The sequence below is a fragment of the Strongylocentrotus purpuratus genome, unplaced genomic scaffold, assembly GCF_000002235.5.
Source record: "Strongylocentrotus purpuratus isolate Spur 01 unplaced genomic scaffold, Spur_5.0 spur5_scaffold_18, whole genome shotgun sequence".
NCBI lineage: Eukaryota > Metazoa > Echinodermata > Echinoidea > Camarodonta > Strongylocentrotidae > Strongylocentrotus > Strongylocentrotus purpuratus.
This window is the reverse complement of record NW_022145603.1, coordinates 16,450,643-16,472,226: the sequence shown is the minus strand read 5'-3', so window position 1 is coordinate 16,472,226 and position 21,584 is coordinate 16,450,643. Positions and strand designations below refer to the sequence as shown.

General features: G+C 37.9%; 1 protein-coding gene, 1 long non-coding RNA gene and 1 other non-coding gene across 5 annotated transcripts in view; 1 reads left to right on the top strand and 2 right to left on the bottom strand.

Moving 5' to 3' along the window:
• Positions 1-4,127, bottom strand: part of LOC115925454 — a 24,492-nt gene extending 20,365 nt beyond the window's left edge. For 2 of the 3 annotated variants that reach the window (XR_004064729.1, XR_004064731.1), the window contains exons 1-2: positions 4,115-4,127; positions 3,964-3,965 (exon numbers count right to left, since the gene is read on the bottom strand). This is a non-coding gene — a long non-coding RNA (uncharacterized LOC115925454). The remainder of the gene's footprint in view (positions 1-3,963; positions 3,966-4,114) is intronic. The other variant, XR_004064730.1, reaches the window with a different exon arrangement.
• A 1,522-nt stretch (positions 4,128-5,649) lies between these two features.
• Positions 5,650-21,584, top strand: part of LOC586734 (phosphatidylinositol 4-phosphate 3-kinase C2 domain-containing subunit beta) — a 48,627-nt gene continuing 32,692 nt past the window's right edge. The window contains exons 1-6 of the mRNA XM_030988803.1: positions 5,650-5,712; positions 14,119-16,251; positions 16,780-16,868; positions 17,477-17,634; positions 18,420-18,537; positions 20,044-20,155. Of these exons, the coding sequence (XP_030844663.1) occupies positions 14,575-16,251; positions 16,780-16,868; positions 17,477-17,634; positions 18,420-18,537; positions 20,044-20,155 (2,154 nt within the window). The 5' untranslated portion in view covers positions 5,650-5,712; positions 14,119-14,574. The remainder of the gene's footprint in view (positions 5,713-14,118; positions 16,252-16,779; positions 16,869-17,476; positions 17,635-18,419; positions 18,538-20,043; positions 20,156-21,584) is intronic.
• TRNAM-CAU lies at positions 17,042-17,114 on the bottom strand. The gene has a single exon. It is a non-coding gene; the product is annotated as a tRNA-Met (tRNA).

The following is a 21,584-nucleotide window of genomic DNA, read 5'->3' as shown; positions in this document are numbered from 1 at the left end:
TCTCTCCCTCTCTCTCTCTCTCTCTCTCTCACCCCATCTCTCTCTCATTCTCTCTCTCCTCTCTCTCCCCTCTCTCTCTACCAAACGTATTAGTCTACCAAACCTGATAACCATTTCTGTAATAAATCTCTTCTTCTATTCTTAAATGCTTGTTACATCTCATGAACCTATACTCGAAATCATCTTTCTCCAAATTCTCAATTTTTACTCTTCCGGCTTGATCTCTTCCTATCACTCATTCCCTCTCTCATCTCTTCTCATCCATTCAGGTACTACACGTATGTAAACAGAGCACCGATTTTCACTTTAAAGAAGAAAGAACAGGGAAAATTCACAAAAGAGCAAACGTTTTGCATGAAATTCCGAATCGATTCTATGAAGCCGGCGTACAACACGTTTTATTGTATTGTTCATGCACTCTAATCAATTACACAAAAGAACGATTTCCTGCTCCAAAAAAAAAAAATAACCCCAAAGAATTTGTTGATATTGATGGAGCAGCCGGAATAAGAAAACTTGTGGTAAACAGCAGCCTCATGACAGTCAGGTAATAGTTGTAAAGAAGTGCCTGTTTATAGGATGGACTACTTTTGATTCAATCAGTAAAAAACATACTGAAGTGCTTTTGTAATTTGCTCTGTAGTTTTCACTCTCAAAGTGATGTAGAGAAGAAATGGACTCCATAATTACGTAAATACAGCATGGAAGCAGTATTTAAAATGTCAATCCTTTTTAATTGCATTTGTTTACATTATTCAATATGGTATACATAGTATTCGCATTAATTAGATTGTAATGTTCTCGTTGGTAGGACCAGATTAAGTTGTAATCTGTTGTTTCGACGAATTATTCTTAAAGGAAAATTTAATGGAAATACTGTACATCAAAACTTTCATGTTGGTAACTTTTTTAAAGGAGTTAATTATCTCAGAGACCGAAATGAGGTTTACGATGAAGACAGTGCTCGAGTCCGAAAAGAAGAACGTTCCGATAGGCCCACGAAAACGACGGGCCTACGAGACCAACCGCTTCTCTTGTTTAGACTGTCAAATTAGCTTTTCTGTGACCTTCACAAGGCACCTTGTCCATGGGGGCGCTTTACTCAGAGCCATGACACAGAGTTTGGCCGACTTGGTTTCGGCTGGTCACAACATGGCGATCTTTTTGTTTCTTTAGTTTGTGCTTGCCCAGCTTACTATTCGCCATATTTTGCAGGTTGGCCTAACTCTAATCAAAGGCTGTCTCATAATTCTGACGCATCCCCAAAATAGGAAGGTGAAACAAAAATGAGTTGCAGTCAGTGGTGAAATGAGCAACAAAAAAAAAAGAAGAAAGAGAAATGACTCCTGAATACGTTATATCAACCGTTTAAAGACCGTCAATACTACAGGGTCAAAAGGGATAAGACCACACAGCGAGGTCACTGACAGGTGGCTATCTCATTAACTCAGCTCTCAACTAAAAAGAGGTTCCTGGGGGATCAACAGACACCGATTGGGGAAGTTTTCTTTATAGAGGGAGCAAGTAGCTACAAGTAGGACAGTGGGGCTTTAAGATCAGTAGAGTAGATAGTTAGTTTAGAATTAAAACATACAATACATTGTGTTCAGTACTATAGATTAACATTTTGTATGAAACAAGAAAGGAGTAGCTATTGATTATTTCCTGAGTATCACTGTGTAGTCCGAGAGAATTGCAAACCACGGCGCGTTTGTAATACTTCCCGATCACTTATTTTGAAAGTTATAATCTGCTTATTCTTCCAGTAGGCCTACGTGGCAAGTGGGGCAAGTGCACAATATGAAATGCCTTTTAGGTGACCCTGTCAAAATTCCGACTATAAAGTGATGTGGTTTTAGATTATACCATTTATAACTATAATTGCAAGGATGTACTCTAATTAAAGTGAGAAAAATACATACCACAGCGAAGTGAAAGAATATTATGTGTACTATAAGCTGCGGTTTCTGTCAGCGGAAACGGGCGATACAAACATTTCTTTTTTTTTTCTAATCCAACTTTTTATTGTAAATCAGTACCTTTCAATGTGTTATTATCAAACATAATGAAAAGGTACACTAATAATTTCCTAGAAAACCTGAATAATAGGATATTATCTCTGTATGCACAGCTAGACAACAAGTAGAGGGCAGCTGAAATTTGCGGTCTGAATAATTTTCTTTGTGTGCAAGAAATTTGTGCACCAAACTTTTCTGTGCGGAGGAAGACCCAAAATTTGAGAGTTCTTGTCAAAAGAGGGAGACATTGCACAAGTAATCTCGGGTAATGTTGATTTTTTTTTATTAACAGAGGCGGCGTTCGGGGGGGGGGGGGGGGGGGGAAAGAGGCGCAGTAACCGCAACTTTTTTGAAGTACGCCCAAAATTACCTTTTTGAAAGTGCCCCTTTATATTTTTGATAAGTGTCCCTTTTCAATTATGATAGGAGCACCTTTTACTTTCACAAGTACCCCTTCACCTCTTACGGTGCGTCTTTTCAATTCAATTCAATTCAATTCAATAATAGCCTAATTCTTTTATTCAACCGAATTCTTAACAATACACGGACATTTGTTTGGGTCACATATTGTAAATATACGTAATATATACATATATAATAAAAATTATGAGAAAACTATATCGTTTTGTTTATAATCATAAAAGAACCATAAAAAAAAATGTAGACAAAATAGAAATATTCTTATATTCTATATAGTATATTCTATGTTCACTCTGATAAGTGTCATTTTTACTTGGACAATTGCATCTTTTCCTCATTGATAATTGATTTTTTCCTTCGAAGTAAAAGTTCCACTTGTTTCTTTGGTAAGTGTCTATTTTACTTTCCAATGATGACCTTTGATGGGCCCCCGCCCCTTTCACCTATTTTTCCCGTGTTCGCTTACAATGGCCCACGATGATGATGATGGAGGCGGTGGTGCTACTGATGATATGAAGAGTTTCATTCCAAAAGGAGCTAAATCCACTTTGGGTACTTCTGAGTAAATCGACTTTTTTTATTTCTCCACTTTCCCTTAAGCCATGGACCTTAATGTTGTTATATATTTTAAAGGTATCACCCTTGACCAATAAAACATGATAAGAAAAAGTCTACCAGTTTTTCCTGATTTTTACTAAATTTTTAGAATTTTTGTTTTCGTGGATTTAGCTCCTTTTGGAATGAAACATGATATTGTACCTGGAAAATTTCATATTTTCTCAATAAAGTCACTGAAATTTATTAAAATTTAGTAGCAAACCTTTCCTTTTAAATAATAATAATGAAATCACAACTAAAAAAAGAAAGTAGACAACATATCACATTTTCATTCCAAAAGGAGCTAAATCCGTTTCATTTCAAAAGGAGCTAAATCCATGTTTCATTCCAAAAGGAGCTAAATCCACAAAATCTAAAAATTTAGTAAAAATCAGAAATAACTGGTAGATTTGTTTTCTTATCATATATTATTGGTCCAGGGCGACACCTTTAACGTATATAACAACATGAAGGTACATTGCTAAAGGGAAAGTGGAGGGAAAAAAAGGTGATTTACTCAGAAGTACCCAAAGTGGATTTAGCTCCTTTTGGAATGAAACCGATTTGGATTTATCTCCTTTTGGAATGAAACATGATATTGTACCAAATTTTTTTCATACTTTCTGGTGAAATTTTCGAAGTTGATATAGTGCATTTTGTCCCCATGTAGGAAATCATTATTTTAAGACAAATAACTCCATTTTGATAAAATATGGATTTAGCTCCTTTTGGAATCAAGCTCTTCATATAGGCCCAAATTTAATGGTGGTGTTAATATCATAATGAATTGATGATGATGATGATCCGACGCGCCGTAAGCAGTTTGGGATGGGGGGGGGGGGCAAACATTCCAGGGGGCTCACCTTCCAGGGGCAGTGGCGTAATGAGCAAAAACGTTTGGGGACAGAAGAAAAATCTGCAACTCCACCACTCTTACATGTTACATAGAGGCCCCGCGAAACGTTTTCCAAAGAGGATTTTTAACGATCAGATAGAGTGAGCCGAGTGGAGCATAAGTTGGCGTGGGGTCCAGGGGCGGAGCCCCCGGAAGCTCAGGGGGTTTTAGGCATCATCATTACGATCGGATGAGCATATTTCGATACCTTATTTGTGACTCTGCCAGGTAACTAAATGGCGGAGGCCAGGGGGCTGAGCCCCCTGAAGCTCAGGGGCTTAAAGGTAAAGACCAGTTATGGTCAAGCGATTGCATTGTGAAAGAAACGTTGTGGAATCGATCAGGAAAGGTTGATCATCTAGCATCTAGCATCTGCAAGGTTCTGGAATCATCAACATGATAAGAAATTTGGCCCATTCTTCGTAAAGTTATAAGCACTATACACAGAAAGATGTATATGGGACTACCCTATATCTCTCACAAACCATGAGAGAAACAAATTTACCAAATATATGAATTAGTAGGCGGTTTCCCGGCAAATTTGTTATCATCATGTATTAGTCAAAACATATTCTTTTACATGATTGGTTATGAGAGCTTCCATTTCATTTTTTGAAATTGGGGCGTTTCCAATACTGGTCTTTACCTTTAAGGTATTGATTTAAAGCCAGTGTTCAGGGGTCCATGTCTTCTCACCCCTATAATAAAATATAAAAACACACACGCTTTCCATTCCTCTCTCAATATTTCGAATATATGCGCGTATCGCTATTATAACGCCCACCATTGATAGGGGCATGCGGAATGTTTAGGAAATTTGATTCTTTTGTACTCTCCTTTTCTTTTAATGGAATATAATTTTTATGTGAATCAATTCATGTTGAAAAACACAAACCATTTTTACTCCTTTACTGCTATTTTTTTTGGGGGGGGGGAGGGGGGGGGGGGGGGGGAGGAGGGGGGGGGGGGGAAATGCGTTTGCCCCCCCCCCACTTTTTCGATTTTTTTTTTTGTGGGGGGGGGGGGGGGGGCGACCGTCTCAATTATTCTAACGTTCGCCAGAATCTCCAAATTATTTCACGACCACCCCTGCCCCCAACTTCCGGCGCCTAATGATGCTAATGATGATGTTATGATGATGATATGGTGGTGATTATGGTGATGGTAGGCGCCTGTGATAATCTTGAATTCAGTCTGTCTATTTGACTATTTATCATATCGATCCATTTCTCCGTCTCATTGATTTATTCTAACGTTCGCCAGAATTTTCTAAATACAATTTAAAAGAGAAATTATTTCATGATCATTTACAAAGGTTCATTGACATGGTAACGAAGCAGAGTGAAATATGACACTCCGAAACGCCCTTTATTAGTTTTTGTGGTTTGCTTTTGACCATAGACCATAGAGATATCTCTATGCCATAGACTGATCTAATTAATACGCCCAGCCGACTAATACCCTCTAAGCTTGTAGAAAATACAAAATGTGCGATTCAGAATTGCCTTATACTTTATTCGACCAAATACAAACTCGACTCATATACTACACACCTCTGTTGTACACGCAATCGACGGCGTTATGACTCGTGCGAGAGTACGAGTATACTTACTGATTATTTTATAGGGCGAGGTCATTTCCTATACACCCTCATATCATAAAAACTAAACCAAATTTTATTTTGGCGAAGGATCAGGAGAGCTGTCTACGTACCTACCGGCAGAAACAGAAACAGAAACAGAAACAGAATCATTTAACGAGCAAATTATCACGTTTCATTCGGTAAGTGTGGACTGTGTCACTGAATTAACTCTTGCAGAGGAATTATGTGGTACGTACAATGTACATGTATGTGGCACAAATTTACAGAAATTATGATTATCAATCTAGAGTCTAGATTATTTAGATTTTATTTTTACCTCATAATTATAAATTCATGTTCTGAAATGATGTTGTTTGATCTTGTTGCCTGGTTTAGATTTTTTGAATGGGAGTCGGGAACTGCACTGACGTTGAGTATTGAGTGTAAATACTTAAACTAAGGGAGACCCGACCTTGAGAGCAAATTTTTCTGAAAAGAGCAGAAAAATCAGAGAAGCATAAACTGGTGAAAGTTGAAATAAAATTGGACAACACATTACTTAGAAAGTTCTGAATTTTTGAAAGTTGCAATCACTATTCTAGATCTAGAATAGATCTAGGCCTAGACTTTAGGCTAGATCTAGATCTACTTTCTTTCACTAGGGGTCTAGGGTCTAGACTATTCTAGATCTATTCTACTACTGTAAGAGTTAGGTTAAGCCTTAAGTCGAGGCCTGACTCCTGAGACTGAGTGCAGGATAATACGAAATATGATATTGATATCAAATTATTACCAAGGATAGCCCGTCACTCGTCAGCACCCATACTTCTGCGTGAAGAGTGCATGCATCCACTCCCGCACCCGACGAACCTTGCAAACTTGCTAGTGAGTAGTCGGTAGGGGCGCTTGTCCGAAAATAAGGATCGTAAGCATAAACGAGGATGTCCTCATCATAAACGTGGACAAATCTTTTACTAAAAATCTAAGAATCATCCCCATTTTCGTGGACGATATTACCGATCCATGCGTCGGTGATGCGAAAAACTGATTCCGTGATGATGCTCCGTGTGTCACTTCCGCAACACATAGACTGTCACGTTATGAACGATAAATCCTCAGGAGGAGCTTGTAAAAGTAGACAGTGAACTGGGGGTATTTCATTTATATGCAGAAGATGTTTTTCGCATTGCCAGCGCGCGGATGGGTAACCCTGCGTCCGCAGAGCGCTGAATAAAAAAGATGTCTGCAAAAATGCGACGGTACCTATTTTTTAGGACGCGGTTTGTCCACATTTATGAGGATATCCTCGTTTATGAGGATAGATCCTTATTTTCGGGCCAGCGTCCCCACTGGTAGTGGACAGTTCTTTCTCCCCGTACAAAGCACTTTGAAATCTGTCAAGAATTTACCGGTAACCAAAAATGTGTAAATTTTAAACCATAGGTACACGTATAGCTCCATGCATGCGCCTAGGTACACTAAAGTAATACACCAGTTTACAGTTGTATCAGTGCGCATGCGCAGACAGTTGACCTCGGGTCATAGGCCCCGGAAGCGGGGTCATTGGCCCCAGAAGCGGGCCCAATAACCTTTGACCAGTGGTATTTATGCGTAAATTAAGATTGCGCCCATGCAAATGATGATTTATGCGTAAATTAAGATTGCGCCCATGCAAATGATGATTTGCGCGCACAACACAGCGCGTAGGCAGTGATATTATCATAATTTGCATGGGCGCAATCTTAATTTACGCATAAATATATGACCTCTAGGTCATTGGCCTTGTTTAAAATGGCGCACACAACTGTAAACTGGTGTATTGCCACATGTATCATGTGCCTTTGCACAAGTAATCAAACATTTAATCCCCATTGTTTGTACGGGCAGGTTGTGTATTTGGGACGATTATTTAAAACGGCCATTTGAAGAAGTTTACAAGCAATATTTCATTAATCATAATTATGTTGGACAATATTATAAATGACAAATATTCATGATGGTTAGTGCTATATGATGAATATTTTTTTTTATTAAAAACAAAGGCTAAAGAGAAGCTTTTTTTGTTTATTGTCTGGACACTCAACCCCCCCCCCCCCAATCATACAATGTACATGAATTCAGGGTAAATCTCCATGTACATGTAATTAGTTTCAATACAATACATTGTTAACCACAAAAAGGTCATTTGTATTAGATACCATGTACATCCAATGAGTAATTCGTCGCTGTTTTCACGAAGTGACGGTAGTGAAAAAAAATTGCATTCACTTTGCGTTACGATTTTCCTCACTACCGTCACTTCGTGAAAACAAGGACGAATTATACTTTGTATAGTTTGAATTAGTTTCACTTTCAATATTATTACACTATCTATTGATTTGACAGTTCTCTCAATTGTTTCAAGTACATGTACAGTCTATTAAGTACTTCAGAAAGCATGTTTTAATATGTTATTACAATATAGTTTTGATTGCTCATTTGAAGAAATCTTATGAGAACGGTTGTGACATCCAGTAAGTTTTGAGTAATGACCAAAGAGAGCATGCTCATCAAATTTATATTTATTGTTTTTTAATACTCGTCTTCATCAGTCTACAGTGCTCATGTACATACACATGTACATGTACACATGTGACATTGTTACACTGTAGATGGTAATAGTATATAAATGAATGAAATGATGCATGCGCATGAGTTTATTACACGATCTATCCGCACTTGAGTTGAGGCTGTGTGTATCTATCGCACTCAGCCTAACAGCTTTGTGTGAAATACAAACAGCAACATGCATCATTTGTTGAGAAACTCCTAAATCCTTGTTATTTGATGTAAAAAGATTTCATTCAAGATCGTTTCGTGACAGTAAGGCTGATTAATCTCAACTTTAATAGGCTTAATTTAGTGCCCACACATTATAGATAAGCACACTTACCTCTATATGCATTTACGCATACAAATGTAGTGCTGCGCAAGAATAGTCCCACATGCAGGTTACATGTAAGCGCTTTAACCGCTCTAAGGTTATGGGATTTTATGAAGTGACAAAATCATAGTCAGCATTCTAACAGAATTCACGTGGATTAAGTTTTTAATACTTAATATAAATATAAAATGAATAATAATTTAAAAGAAGGTGATACACCCTGACCCTGTAGGTAATAGCGTTGTCAATGATGATTATTATAGGAAAAGGCAACTCTAATGTGTGTAGTTGTACATTGTAGGTTAATAATGAAAACAGAGCACCCCATCCCCCCTCCCCCGTTTCCCCTTTCAGGTAAAACAAATGATTTTTTACCTGACTGCTAAGAAAACATGTATTTGCTCGTAGGTAAGCAACCAGGGGAGTGAGGGGACCACGGCTTTAAGCCCTCGCCAAAGGACTCGGTAATAAGGATTAATTAATGCCTTACCAAAGGGCACAAGCGCGTTGGCTTGGTTTCAAACCCAGGTCCTCTCGGTTACAAGACCACTGCTCTACCACTGAGCCATCACGCCCTCCCCCCAATCAAAATGGATATTCTATATTACCTGAAAAATGTATGGATAGAGAAGGAGAGGTATGTGTACATAGAAGACATGGATTGGTTCATTTGGCCGACTCGTAACAAGTATACAGTTGGCTTGCGGATGCACCATGCATGTACCAGGACATTATACATCACAAGAGCACTAGAGCTCAAAGTGGATGAAGAGTGAAGACCTCGATCTGCAACATCTTCATGTAGAATGAACAGTGCATCTTGCAAGCATGCAATTTGCAAGTAGGCATACTGAAAATATGAGTTTTAATTTCCGTGTTTAAAATCTTTGTGCCTGAGATTGTACCAAACATATATGTATGAAAGATTACATTAGTATACAATTTCTCTTATTCTTCTTTTCGCTTATGTCGAGAACAAAATCTTTTAAGTTTCTAAAGTTTTGTGAAGCAGCCATTTCCTAGTGGTCTCGTCCGCTTCCATCAGCCCAGAGATGCCGTTTGGCTTAAACAGGGGGCAGTTGTGATAATGTGGTCTGCTGTTTGCTCCTCTGCACCACACTACAAGCTGGACTTTGGGCCAAGCCCTATCTAAATATGTTGGCCTTGAAATGGCCGACACCACTTTGCAGACAGATAAACCTTTGTCCAAGTGTGCCATATGATGATGAGCATTTGAACACCGAACAGAGGGCATTTACATGTATTGTGTACTGTTACTACTTACTACAGCATACAAATTTACATTATTACTTAAATGCGTTTGAAATGAAGTTTAATACAAAAATATCTGTGTGATGTACATGAACAGGTGTACATGTACAACCTTCAAGTGAAAATGTCTATAGGCTTGTCTTCATCAGCTCGAGTTTGCCAAATAACCCGCTATATTCAGACTTATTCCAAAGCTTGAAGTTGCGTCCTCACCAGACCAATATGCTCATCACAAACTAGCTCGGACGGGCACAAATTAGCCCGCTATTTCCCAAATAACGGGATATTTTGGAAACGAGACCAACATTTCTCAGGATATTTTCTCAACCAAATATCCCGCTAATTGCAGCTGCGGGCTGATGAGGACAGAAATTAACTGGCTGATTTGCGATTGGGATAGTTAAAATAGCGGGTCGTTTGGCAAACTTGAGCTGATGAAAACAGGCCTATACATAGTACTTGAGGGCCTTGAGGCCTACAGTGTACTGTAGTTGATCCGTATCTCTCTCCTGGTTGTATCCTCTCGACGTGCGATTAACAGGATACCAACTTTACATGGAACTTCCTTTGTAGAGTCTAAGCAGTATACATTTCAGTTGAGAGAGCAAAATGTGCTTTTCAATATATATTTTTTAACTTTTAGGGTAACTTTGGTGTGTCTGTCCCAATACTACATGTACTTTGATGAAAGGAGATGCAATGAAACAGATGTGTAATTCTGCATTTACATATATATTTTGGGGAGAAGCAGACTTAGGACTACATGTATTTGGTTGTGACCCCTTTAGGCTTTAATTTATCATACATGTACATTGTAATCCGACATTTTTAACAAAGAAATTGTATTCATGCAGAAAATCTTAGAAAAAACTCAAGTGGTGAAATTCAAAGAAATGGAAAAAACAATTACAAGGAAGTTATGAATGTTTGTTTAAAGTATTACAGAGTGGAGAAATCGGCTAATTGTTGCAAGTTAAAGGAGGAAAAGCTGATCCATTTCATAGACCTTTAGAAAACCCCTTTAGGCTTTAATTTATCATACATTGTAATCCGACATTTTTAACAAAGAAATTGTATTCATGCAGAAATCTTAGAAAAAACTCAAGTGGTGAAATTCAAAGATATGGAAAAAACAATTACAAGGAAGTTATGAATGTTTGTTTATTTGTTTAAAGTATTAAAGAGTGGATGAATTCTGCTAATTGTTGCCAGTTAAAGAAGGAAAAGATGATTCATTTCATAGACCTTTAGAAAACCCTGATCTGCTATTTAAAGATGAAGTTGAGTTCTGGTCATGCGATTGCATTGTGAAAGAAAAGGTGTAGAATGGATCAGAACAAGTTGATCATGTACATTGTAGCATGTACATGTACAGTAAGTATTGGTGTGTACTGCAAGGTTCTGGAGTCATCAAAATCATAATAAATTTGGCCCAGTCTTGGTAAAGTAACAAGCATTGTAGACAGAAAGATGTATACATGTATGGGACTACACAAATGGTGTCGGGGGCCTACACCTTGATTTCCTTATCTTTCTATGCCCATTACTCCACCAGTATACTTTTTCTTCCAAAATTGTTTGGCACATGGCATTTATTGTAATCTTGAACGTTCAGTGTAAGTTTTGTTTGATTCTGTGAGAATTCATTTTCTTTTTTTTTTACCAGAACTCATGTTTATCTTTAAAGGAGGAAAAGATGATTCATTTCATAGACCTTTAGAAAACCCTGATGTGCTATTTAAGAGAGGTCGCGAGACACAGATAAAGTTGTTACCTTGCAGACGAGGATGGGGTTTACATGTAGTTTCTCTGAGCACTGCCAAGCTAATTTCCTCATTTGGAAGATTAATACCTTACTTCCTTCCAGTACGACTCCACTAGACTTGAACAAATTACTAACATACATACAGTACACATGTGTAGACAAGACACAGACAGACACTGTACTTTCTTTGAAACAGCTAGAGGATTGATGTACATGTAACAAGAATTCAAAATGATATGGGGGATATTCAATTGAATTTGGTCATGTGTTGTGTATAATTTTATTGTTGTTGTTTATTGTTTTTGTTGTTGTTGTTGTAATGGCAATCAGCCAAGAACTGACTATTTAATCATCAACGCCTTTATTCTTGATATTGATTTCCTTTCTCTTTTTTCTCTATTTTAAATACCATTTATATAATGTGGATAACAGTACTATAAAAAAAAGCATAGGCTTCTCTCTCTTTTTTTCCTCCTTTTTCCAATCCCATCTTTTTAATTTTAATAACCAAAACAAGGAATTAAAATGGGAAAAAGAAAGAAGGAAAAACTAACACAATGTAGATTTTTGTATCCTGCAGGTTACCAAGTAGTCCTGTCCGTTCTGGGTGGGCTTATGTACATTGTAGATGCATGGTGATTTTTCCAAGAAATATATTTTTATTATATTTCCATAAAGATTTACATGTATTGTTTCCTCTAAATATGTACTCAAGCTGAACTTGTGTTACATTTACAATGTACACTGTACATGTATATCAAGAGAGATGTACATGTACATGTACATTTGTATGAATGTATCTACACTGAAAATGAGAAAATGAATATCAGGCGAAACAGATACAATGTACATTTGTAATAACGCTACAAATATAGTGCATTGTGTTGATCTTGGAGATTACCCATTTTAAATGGGACATCGTCTTTAAAAAAATACATTTTATAAATCACCTGCAATATGCATTATGAACATTTGTCCTCAAATTGACTTGTCAGAAATCAAACATCGAAACTGACTTTTAAAGATAAACTGTCTGTAAGAGGTTAAGAGCCCTTCAGAATGATGAATTACATTGTGTGCAGGCCTATGTTTACGTTGTACATGCACAGTTATGAATCCTCCTATTAATTATATGGTTGGTTGGACCTTGGAATTTACCAACAAAATGTAAATAAACAAAGTTTTTGTGATAACCACCATATGGACACGCATGGGATGACTTTATGATATTGTCAAAAGGTTGTTAACTCTGTGTTAGAGTGTATGAGTTAATGCCCTTCTGGCTCCAAACAGACAGTATTGTTAATGAGCGGATTTCCATAAAGATATTTCTTTCCTTTCTTTAAAGGTAAAGATCAGTTCAGGTCATGCGATTGCATTGTGAAAGAAACGTTATGGAATCGATCAGAAAAGGTTGATCATCTAGCATATAAGCATTGGTGTGTACTGCAAGGTTCTGGAATCATCAAAATTCAAATGATAATAAATTTGACCCAGTCTTGGTAAAGTTACAAGCACTGTACACAGAAAGATGTCTATGGGACTACGCGACATGTGCGCAACACGTGCGCGATATCTATCAGGTCCAAATAGATTATACTAATTTACCAAAAATATCAATTAGTAGGCGGCTTCTTGGCAAAATTTGTATCACGTATTTAGTAAAAACATATTCTTTCACATGATTGGTAATAAGAGCTTCAATTTCATTTTTTGAGAGAAGAGAGTTTCCAAAACTGGTCTATACCTTTAAATACTGTTCAATCTATTCATTCTGTGTACATGTACATGTACATGTGTGATACATTCTATACCAAAGTTGTATTGTAAATGAAACATGTACATGTGTTATTTAATTCAGTGTAAATCACATTGTATGACCTATAAAATTGTTTCTTAAAGCTTATCTGCCGTAGTTTACAGGAGGGATTAGACTGCCCTGCAAGGTCACTGGACAGGTGGTTATCTCATCAACTCAGCTCTCAGTTAACATAAGAAAAAGAGGATCATGGGGGACCAATGGTCACCGATTAGGCATTGTTTGTTATATAGAGGGCGCAAGTAGCTACAAGTAGTGCAGTGGGCCTTTAAAGAGAAAAAAGAAAATCATTTTCAGAAATTCAGAATCCATGGCTACCAATAACTAATCAAATACACACAAAGACAAATTGGATGCAAATATTACAGTGTACACTGTAGTCTGTACATTTAACAACCATGAGGTTAACCAATGATACTAAAAACACTAAACTTATGATAAATTCAGTTTTGCTGTACAGTTATGACTAATCTACAATTTGATATGGAATGTTCATCTACACTGTACAGTATGTGTACTTCCTCTTCGATATTTGTGAAGTAAACAATGAAATATAAATGTACATGTACAATTATCTCTGTTCACATATATTTGTGGCATTTGTAGGATTATTGCATTTTTCAATAGGGATATGTTTCATGTACATGTATACGTCAAACCTTTTAATAGTTTGCTCTTATCCTTTTGATCACAAAATGAGGAATGTGAGTTTGAATCGCTGCCCAGTCTATTCTTCTAAATATCTTAAGTTTTTATGATTTCCTGTGTTTGCTTTCAGTTTTTGTTTCATATTTCACTAACACCATATTCACTCTACTGTTTTGCAGGTCCTCTGTGGATTGAGCAGTGATAGACCCTTGACAGCTATGAGAGCGTGGGTGAAAGACTGGCATATCTCAAGGAATCCTGCTACAGGAGAAGTGGTTATCAAGCAGTCATCAAGCACATTGAGATATATAGTTCATTTGGCGTGACTGATCGCAATAGCACTGTATGTGAAGCAACTGGAACAAATAGTTCAGGAAATTGAACAGCACTGACTTGTGATTGGAACATAATCAGTTCAGTGTCAAAGTTCAACCTTTTTATGTCTCAGTTTTGGAAACGATTCTAAAAAACAGAATTTAAATCAGTCTGAGAAGCGATAGTTGGGAGCAGTACAGTACATTGCAATCTTCAAACGTTGTTTGTCAGGGAACCACTGAGAGACTGGTTCTCATTTTGCTACTGATGTCTTTGATTGGTTCTCCTGTGTGGTGAGAAGTGATATTACACCAGTCAAGATGAGTACCACTAGTGATGGGATGCACCACGGAGGTCAAGGGGTCAGCGGTTCCAGTCCAGATGACCAGCTTGACGCGGATATTCAAAGGGCGATGGCCCTCAGTCTTGAGACAGAACGCATGGATGAGCTCAGACGGAAACGCTTCGGTATACCCTCCCTGCCGACGAAAACCTTCAGTGAGAAAAAGCCTGTAGCAGTCACCAAATCTTGCTCTTCAGCAGTGCCACGTGGAGCAAAACCTGCATCAGTCCAACAGAGCAACTTGTCATCGTCCACTCCAAAAGCAGATGATTTATTCAGAGGCACTTCGAGCGGAAGCAGCGCTGCAGAGTTGGATCTCATGTCTTTTGGATTTGATCATGTTATGAAGAACTACAGTGGGCCTACTGCAGGAAACGCAAGTACGCAACCACCTGGTGCAGGGCCTTTGCCAAGTCCTGGCCAGAGTGGGATGCCTTTGAAGAGTCCTCATGGCTTTGGTATGGGACAGGGATTAGCTAGGTCTAGCCAGTCTATGAGACAACCCAAAGGTGGAAGCATGGTACAACCAAGCATGGAGACCCCCTCCAGGAACCCCTTTGCCCCTTCATTTCTACCTTTGAACAATCAAGCTACAGCATTGTCAAGATTTCATCAAACAAGAACCAGTTTTGCAGCATCGAATAGCAGTGCGGATAGATTTGGCCAAGTGCTTAGTGTATCGCATTCTCAGAAGCAAATGAGTCGATCTTCGCCTTCGAGTCCAGAAACGAGCCATCGCAAGACGTCAAAGTCAGCAACAACAACTCCTGCTGAAGGCAACAATGCCAATCAGGAGACTTTTTCTGACCTTATGTCATCACTTGGTGTAGAAATAGGAGGATCAAAGCCTGCTGGAAACATTCAGAAAGACTCTTCAACAACCAAATCTGGAGATGGTGGTTTAAGCCTGATAAACCTTGCTCCAACATTTGAGCAAATAACATCCACCCATAAGAGCACTTTAGCATCAGGTATCTCAGAACAGCCGCCACCTCTCCCACCAAAAGCCCGTAGGAGCCAGCAGAGTCACATAGGCTTCCATCTGGAAGCGACCTCCTCATCCAGCAGCATGCGACGCATCCATAGCAACCCAAGCTTTGGAACCATGGAAACAAATACATCCATTTCTCAAAGTATCTCTAGCTTTGGCTTTGCTTCTCAGGCCAGTTCCCAATCCATGCCCCAGCCGGGAGACAGACTTCCATTTGCACCACCTGCAACAACTCCCAGCGACTCTATAGATTCCAACGACTTGATGTTCTTCCGTTCCAGCCTGGCTGACCAAGCTGACTTCTTTGACTTTAGCTACTTTGACCCCTTGCAGCCACAGGCTCCTGAGCCAACTCCAGAACCAACTCCAGGACCAACTCCAGGACCTGTTCCTAGTGAGTCCCAAAGCCAGCAGACAGGCACCTCTGCGGCGGACGCGGGCAGCACTGAGTCAACGTCAGAAGATCCACAAGTAAGACCCCGGAAGGCTAAGCAGTCTGAAAGTGGACAGAGACCAACGTCCATTGAGGTTGAGGAATCGGAGCAAGCAGGGAAGAGACCAAGGAGTTTGTACGGCGCTAAAGGTGCAGCCGTGGAGGTGGCTGAACCTGAGCCATGGATACCTAAATCAGCCGTCTCTACTGCATCAGCCAAAAAGTCTAAGGTATGGAAATCTTCGATTCAACATGTAGGCCACTTTTCAAAATTGGCTTTTCCTCTTTGAAGAGAAATAAACCAAAGCTGTATCATTGATTTAATATCTGATTACCAATGATCACCAAGTTCCCTGATTATTTTAGTAGGTACTGGGCGATATTCTTGTTTGTATTGGTTACACAACTATTACATGAAAATATTGACCTCTGTATAGGGCTTTAGCTTGAAATTTTGTTGGTGAAGTTTTAAAATCAATAATTGGAGTGTAATTTATCTCGCATTAGATCAAAGAGGCTATTAAAAGAGCCCTGTCAATGTTGCTTTTGTTCACTAGCCATACCAAGCCATAGCCATATTTTATGAGGTTCATGTTTCTCTCCTCATTCTGTGATTTCGTAAGCACTATGGAACATTTAAAGTACTTTTTGTTTTTTATAGTGCTCATAAATAATCATCAAGTTTCTTCCTCTCCTTCTTCTTTTTATTTTTACATGTATATTTCTTGTCATGGTTGTACTGATTTTTGTTTTTACAGCCCGACAAGGTGTTCTTTGGTGACGGATTATTTGACCTGGCATCTCAGCGTGATGAGGAGGGTGAAACATTCGCTCAGACAGTCAGCAGGTCAGTATAGCAATAATCATAATAATAATAGCGCTTTATTTACCCAGAGTAGCCACTTCAGTTATGAAACTGCTCTTCCAGCGGGCCCTGCATAACATACTCCCCTTTTCTAATCTAATTTGCTGAGCGCCTAGCTAGAAGGCAGAAGGTCCCATTGTTATAAGTCTTTGGTATGACTTGGCTGGGGTTCGAACCCACGACCTCCCGTTCATGAGGCGGGCGCTCTAACCACTGAGCCACCATGCCCGGTACAATATTAACCCATTGCCTTTGGAACCGGTGGCCCCTGTATTAAGCCTATGGCAATGAATGAATTCAGTAGCCAATGGCTTAAAGAGAAGGTTGAGTTCTGGGGAAAAGTGAAACATAATTTGTGAGCATTTTCTTACTTATGATGCAAAGGTGAAAGAACGTTAGAGAAAAAAAAAAAAAAAAAAAAATATATAGATATAAATATATATAAATCACAAACTCAGAATTACTATTGTAATACATGTACATTCATGTAGTCAAATATACAAAAGGCATGACCATCAAATATAAACATACAATCACTGATAATAATGTATTAAAGTAAAAGATCCTTTTTTCATTTATCCTGTTGCTAGGTTACGGAAGAATTATCCTAGCATCGATACCCTAACAAACCGAGGCTTTGTGAGTTCTCTGATCTTCTCAAAGAGGATGCAAGAAGACATGGAGACGAGTGTCAAGGTTGTTCTCCTCAGACCAAACGATAGTGGACCAATTACTTTCACTTGTGATGGTAAGTAAGCACCCTTTAAAGCTCAGTCCTGATAACTACCCGATTTTAAAATCGGTTTCCTGATTTTTTTTTTCTTTTTTTTTTCCTGATTTAAAAAAAAAAAAAAATTTGTTTACCCCTATTTTCTTACTCAAAAGGGGGGGGGGGGGGGGGGGGAATGTTTTTAGATGCCATTTTTTTAGTGCTCACTATCACCCCTGAAAGCTCCACTGCACTTCTTATAGCTACTTGTGCCCTCTTTATAGCAAACAATGCCTAATCGGTGATCATTGGTCCCCCATGATCCTCTTTTTCTTATGTTGATTGAGAGCATGCAAGGAGGTCTAATCCTACCTGGCCAAACTAGTGCGGTGGAGCTTTAATAAGCACCTTTAAAGATTTGTTTGAGGTTTTTAATCAATCCAAATAAAAACTATACAGCAAAATGTTACCCAACTAGAAATGAACGACAATTTTGAAGTATAAATACATCTACCATAAGTATACACAGAAGCTTCTCACTAATCTGTATATTTAATTTACTGCACAACAGTATGTATATTAAAAAGTTAAAGACAAAAACATAACATAACATAATAGATAGATAGGCCAATCTTGTGCGATGCAGGATGATTGAGGAAATATTGCTATGCAGAATACGAAATGCATGTTCCATTAAAACTGTGATGGTATTTCTTTTTGCCCCCCTCCCAGTGAAAACGTCAATTCAACACAGGAGCAGTCAAGCGCTGTGCTTTGTAGTTCCATTAAAACTGTAATGGTATTTCTTTTTGCCCCCCTCCCAGTGAAAACTTCGATCCAACACGTGATCAGTCAAGCGCTGTGCCATGTAGAGGGTGACATTGATATTTCAAGCGATTCTTACGTTCTCAAAGTACCAGGATATTCTGAATACATGCACAAGTAAGTCTAGTCGTTAAGAATCGGTTAAAGACAAAGTTGAGTTCTGGTCATGCGATTGCATTGTGAAAGAAAAGGTGTGGAATGGATCGGAAAAAGTTGATCATGTAGCATGTAAGTATTGGTGTGTACTGCAAGGTTCTAGAGTCATCGAAATCATAATACATTTGGCCCAGTCTTGGTAAAGTAAAAAAGACTGTACACAGAAAGATGTGTATGGGACTACACAAATGGTGTCGGGGCTATACTTACCTTGATTTCTTTATCTTTCTATGCTCATTACTCAGCCAGCATACATGTACATTTTCTACCAAAATTGTTTGGCAAATGACATTTATTTGTAATCTTCAACATTCAGTGTAATTTTCGTTTGATTCTGTGAGAATTCATTTTCTTTTTTTACCAGAACTCAAGCTTATCTTTACTGTCTGATTTCTTGTAGAGCATGATACATCTGTTCAAAGCCAGAAGGGAGCTAACCCTGTATTAAAGTATATGAGTTAATGCCCTTCTCAGAGATGCCAACCAGTACGATTTAATCGTATTTAGTACGATAATAAGAGTGGAATATGATAATACGATATCACAAAAAAAAAAAAAAAAAAAATTATACCCATAAAAACAATGGAATCGCATAGAAATGGGTACAAGTAAACCCCTGCAACCCCAACAAAAACTTAAAATTTTAATGAAAGAGCAAACATTTTACTTGACTGTACGTACCAGTATCACATTTTTCTGAAATGTTACTGGCCCAGGGCAAACCGGCCATTAGTCGTGTCAAGTTTTCGTGAAAATCTGATTTTTTAGGATTTTGTGTCAAGAGATTGGCATCTCTGCCTTCTGGCTCCAAACAGACAATACATGCAAATGTTTGCCCTTTAGATAAAGGCAATAAATCTGCTATTTAGGGTACCCCTTTAAGACTCAAACCCATACATTGTAATATGGTGTCACAGATTACTGCATAATACAATGAAGTAATAAAATGTTAGCTTGGTCTCAAAATAAAGATTCTAACAAGAGCATTTATTTTGACAGCTAATATGCAATTTATCTGTTTTATTACAATGATTTAATAACACACTCATAGTGTCATTGCACTATAATGTAAGATTTTTTAAATTGAATAGATGCTGAGTGAATCCGATTTTGTGAAATATTTGAGCCTTTGTTCATGTTGGCTCTTTACTTTAACAAAAAAAAAATATTCCTATTCCTAAAAAAAAAAAAAGATACCATATGCATTATAATATATGTACAGAAAAACAAGAAATAGCAACAAATCATGAAAACAGGGTATAAAAAATACTACTGGTAACTCTACAAAACAAGTACCCGTACATTTTAAGTAACTCAGAGTCAGGTCCAAACGTGACAAATGCGCAACAAAATTCAAAAAATGAAAATGAAAAAAATTTATTCATGAAAAGGCAAATTCTATTTATAAAGAATACATGTTTATCGTATTGTTTTGTTATGTTTTTTTTAATTATATTTTATTTTTAGTGAGACCAGTCTAGGGGATTACGAGTATGTCCAGGAATGCTACAAGTTTGACCGAGATGTTCGTCTTACCCTCACCCGACGGGAGAAAATGAATTTATCTCTCGCTAGAACTGTAAGTTTCCAGGATATATGTACACTTTCCACTGTAAATTTTGTATCCAGCTCGTAGTCTAAGATCATCACACCAGCATCTTCTCAAGATCCAAAAGACACGAGTAGCCTGTGGTGAAAGGGCTTTTTCATCTGCAGCACCTTGTCTTTGGAATAATTTACCATTTAATTTGAGAATCATAACTTCCTGAGAGACCTTTAAATCCAAGCTGAAATCTTATCTTTTTTAACAATACCTGTACTTGGCACTATGACACTCATCCAAACTTTCTCATTCTTTCTATTTTTCTCGTGCGCCTCGGAATAGCATTGTCTAGATAGTTGGCGCTATACAAATGCCTATTATTATTATTATTATCCACCTATAAAAATGTATTTTGAAGAGGCCTGATGGCTCAGTGGTAGAGAGCAGTGGTCGGTCTTGTAACCGGGAGCTCCTGGGTTCCAAACCAAGTTACTGGTTCAAACAATCAATCCACTGCAGGATAAACAATCCAGAATGAATGAACACAATTTAGCATAATATTACGATGTACATTTGTATAGTATGATATAATAAACAAATATACCAAGCACTGAGAGACTCTAGTTGAAATTATGGATCGAGGTGGAAGGAATAGCACTATTTCTGTCGCCGAGGAATCCATAATTTTACTAGTGGCTTGAAATAGTGCATGATATATTTGTTTTATATTTAAAAAAAAACCCTTTATAAAAAATAATTATAATACTACTTATAATAATGTTTACTGCCACTGAAGTAGTGTAGAGTGCAATGAGAACAACACAGACGACAGTACCGCGACCGCGACCGATAGCAAATTGATCTTGATCAATCGCATATATATGACGTCATCCATGGTATAGTGCCATGGTATAGTGCACTATTCCATGGATGACGTCACAGTTACATCATAGCAATGTTATGTTTGGTCACATGATGCTATGTTGGCCAATCTCTGAACAGGATTTCATTGATCAAAAATATAATATTATATACAAATATACACTGTCTTAGGAGGTTCTGGTTAAAACTATTGGCAAGAGGTGACTCCAATAGTTCTATTGAAGTCACCAAGGTGAATAGTTTTAACCATTACCTCGAAAAGAAGGCAAATAATATTTGTTGTATATCCTAAATCAATTTTTTAAATTTTTTTTTACAAGAAGTAGACCAAATGAAACATAGAAGTACCTCTATGTAAATATGTTTAGTTGGTGCTTGAGGTACTGAAGTAGTGTAGTGCAGTTACTGCGGCTCAGCGTAAATTGCATGTCGTTAGCACTGTCACACAACGGGAGTTGCCAGCTGGAGGCATTTGAAATCCTGTACGCTTGCTGAATTTTCAATTCCCAAATAGTACTCCCAAATAGTAATTTTTCAGAGCAACGTTATAAATAGTTGAAATATTTCTGGTCACGTAAAGAGC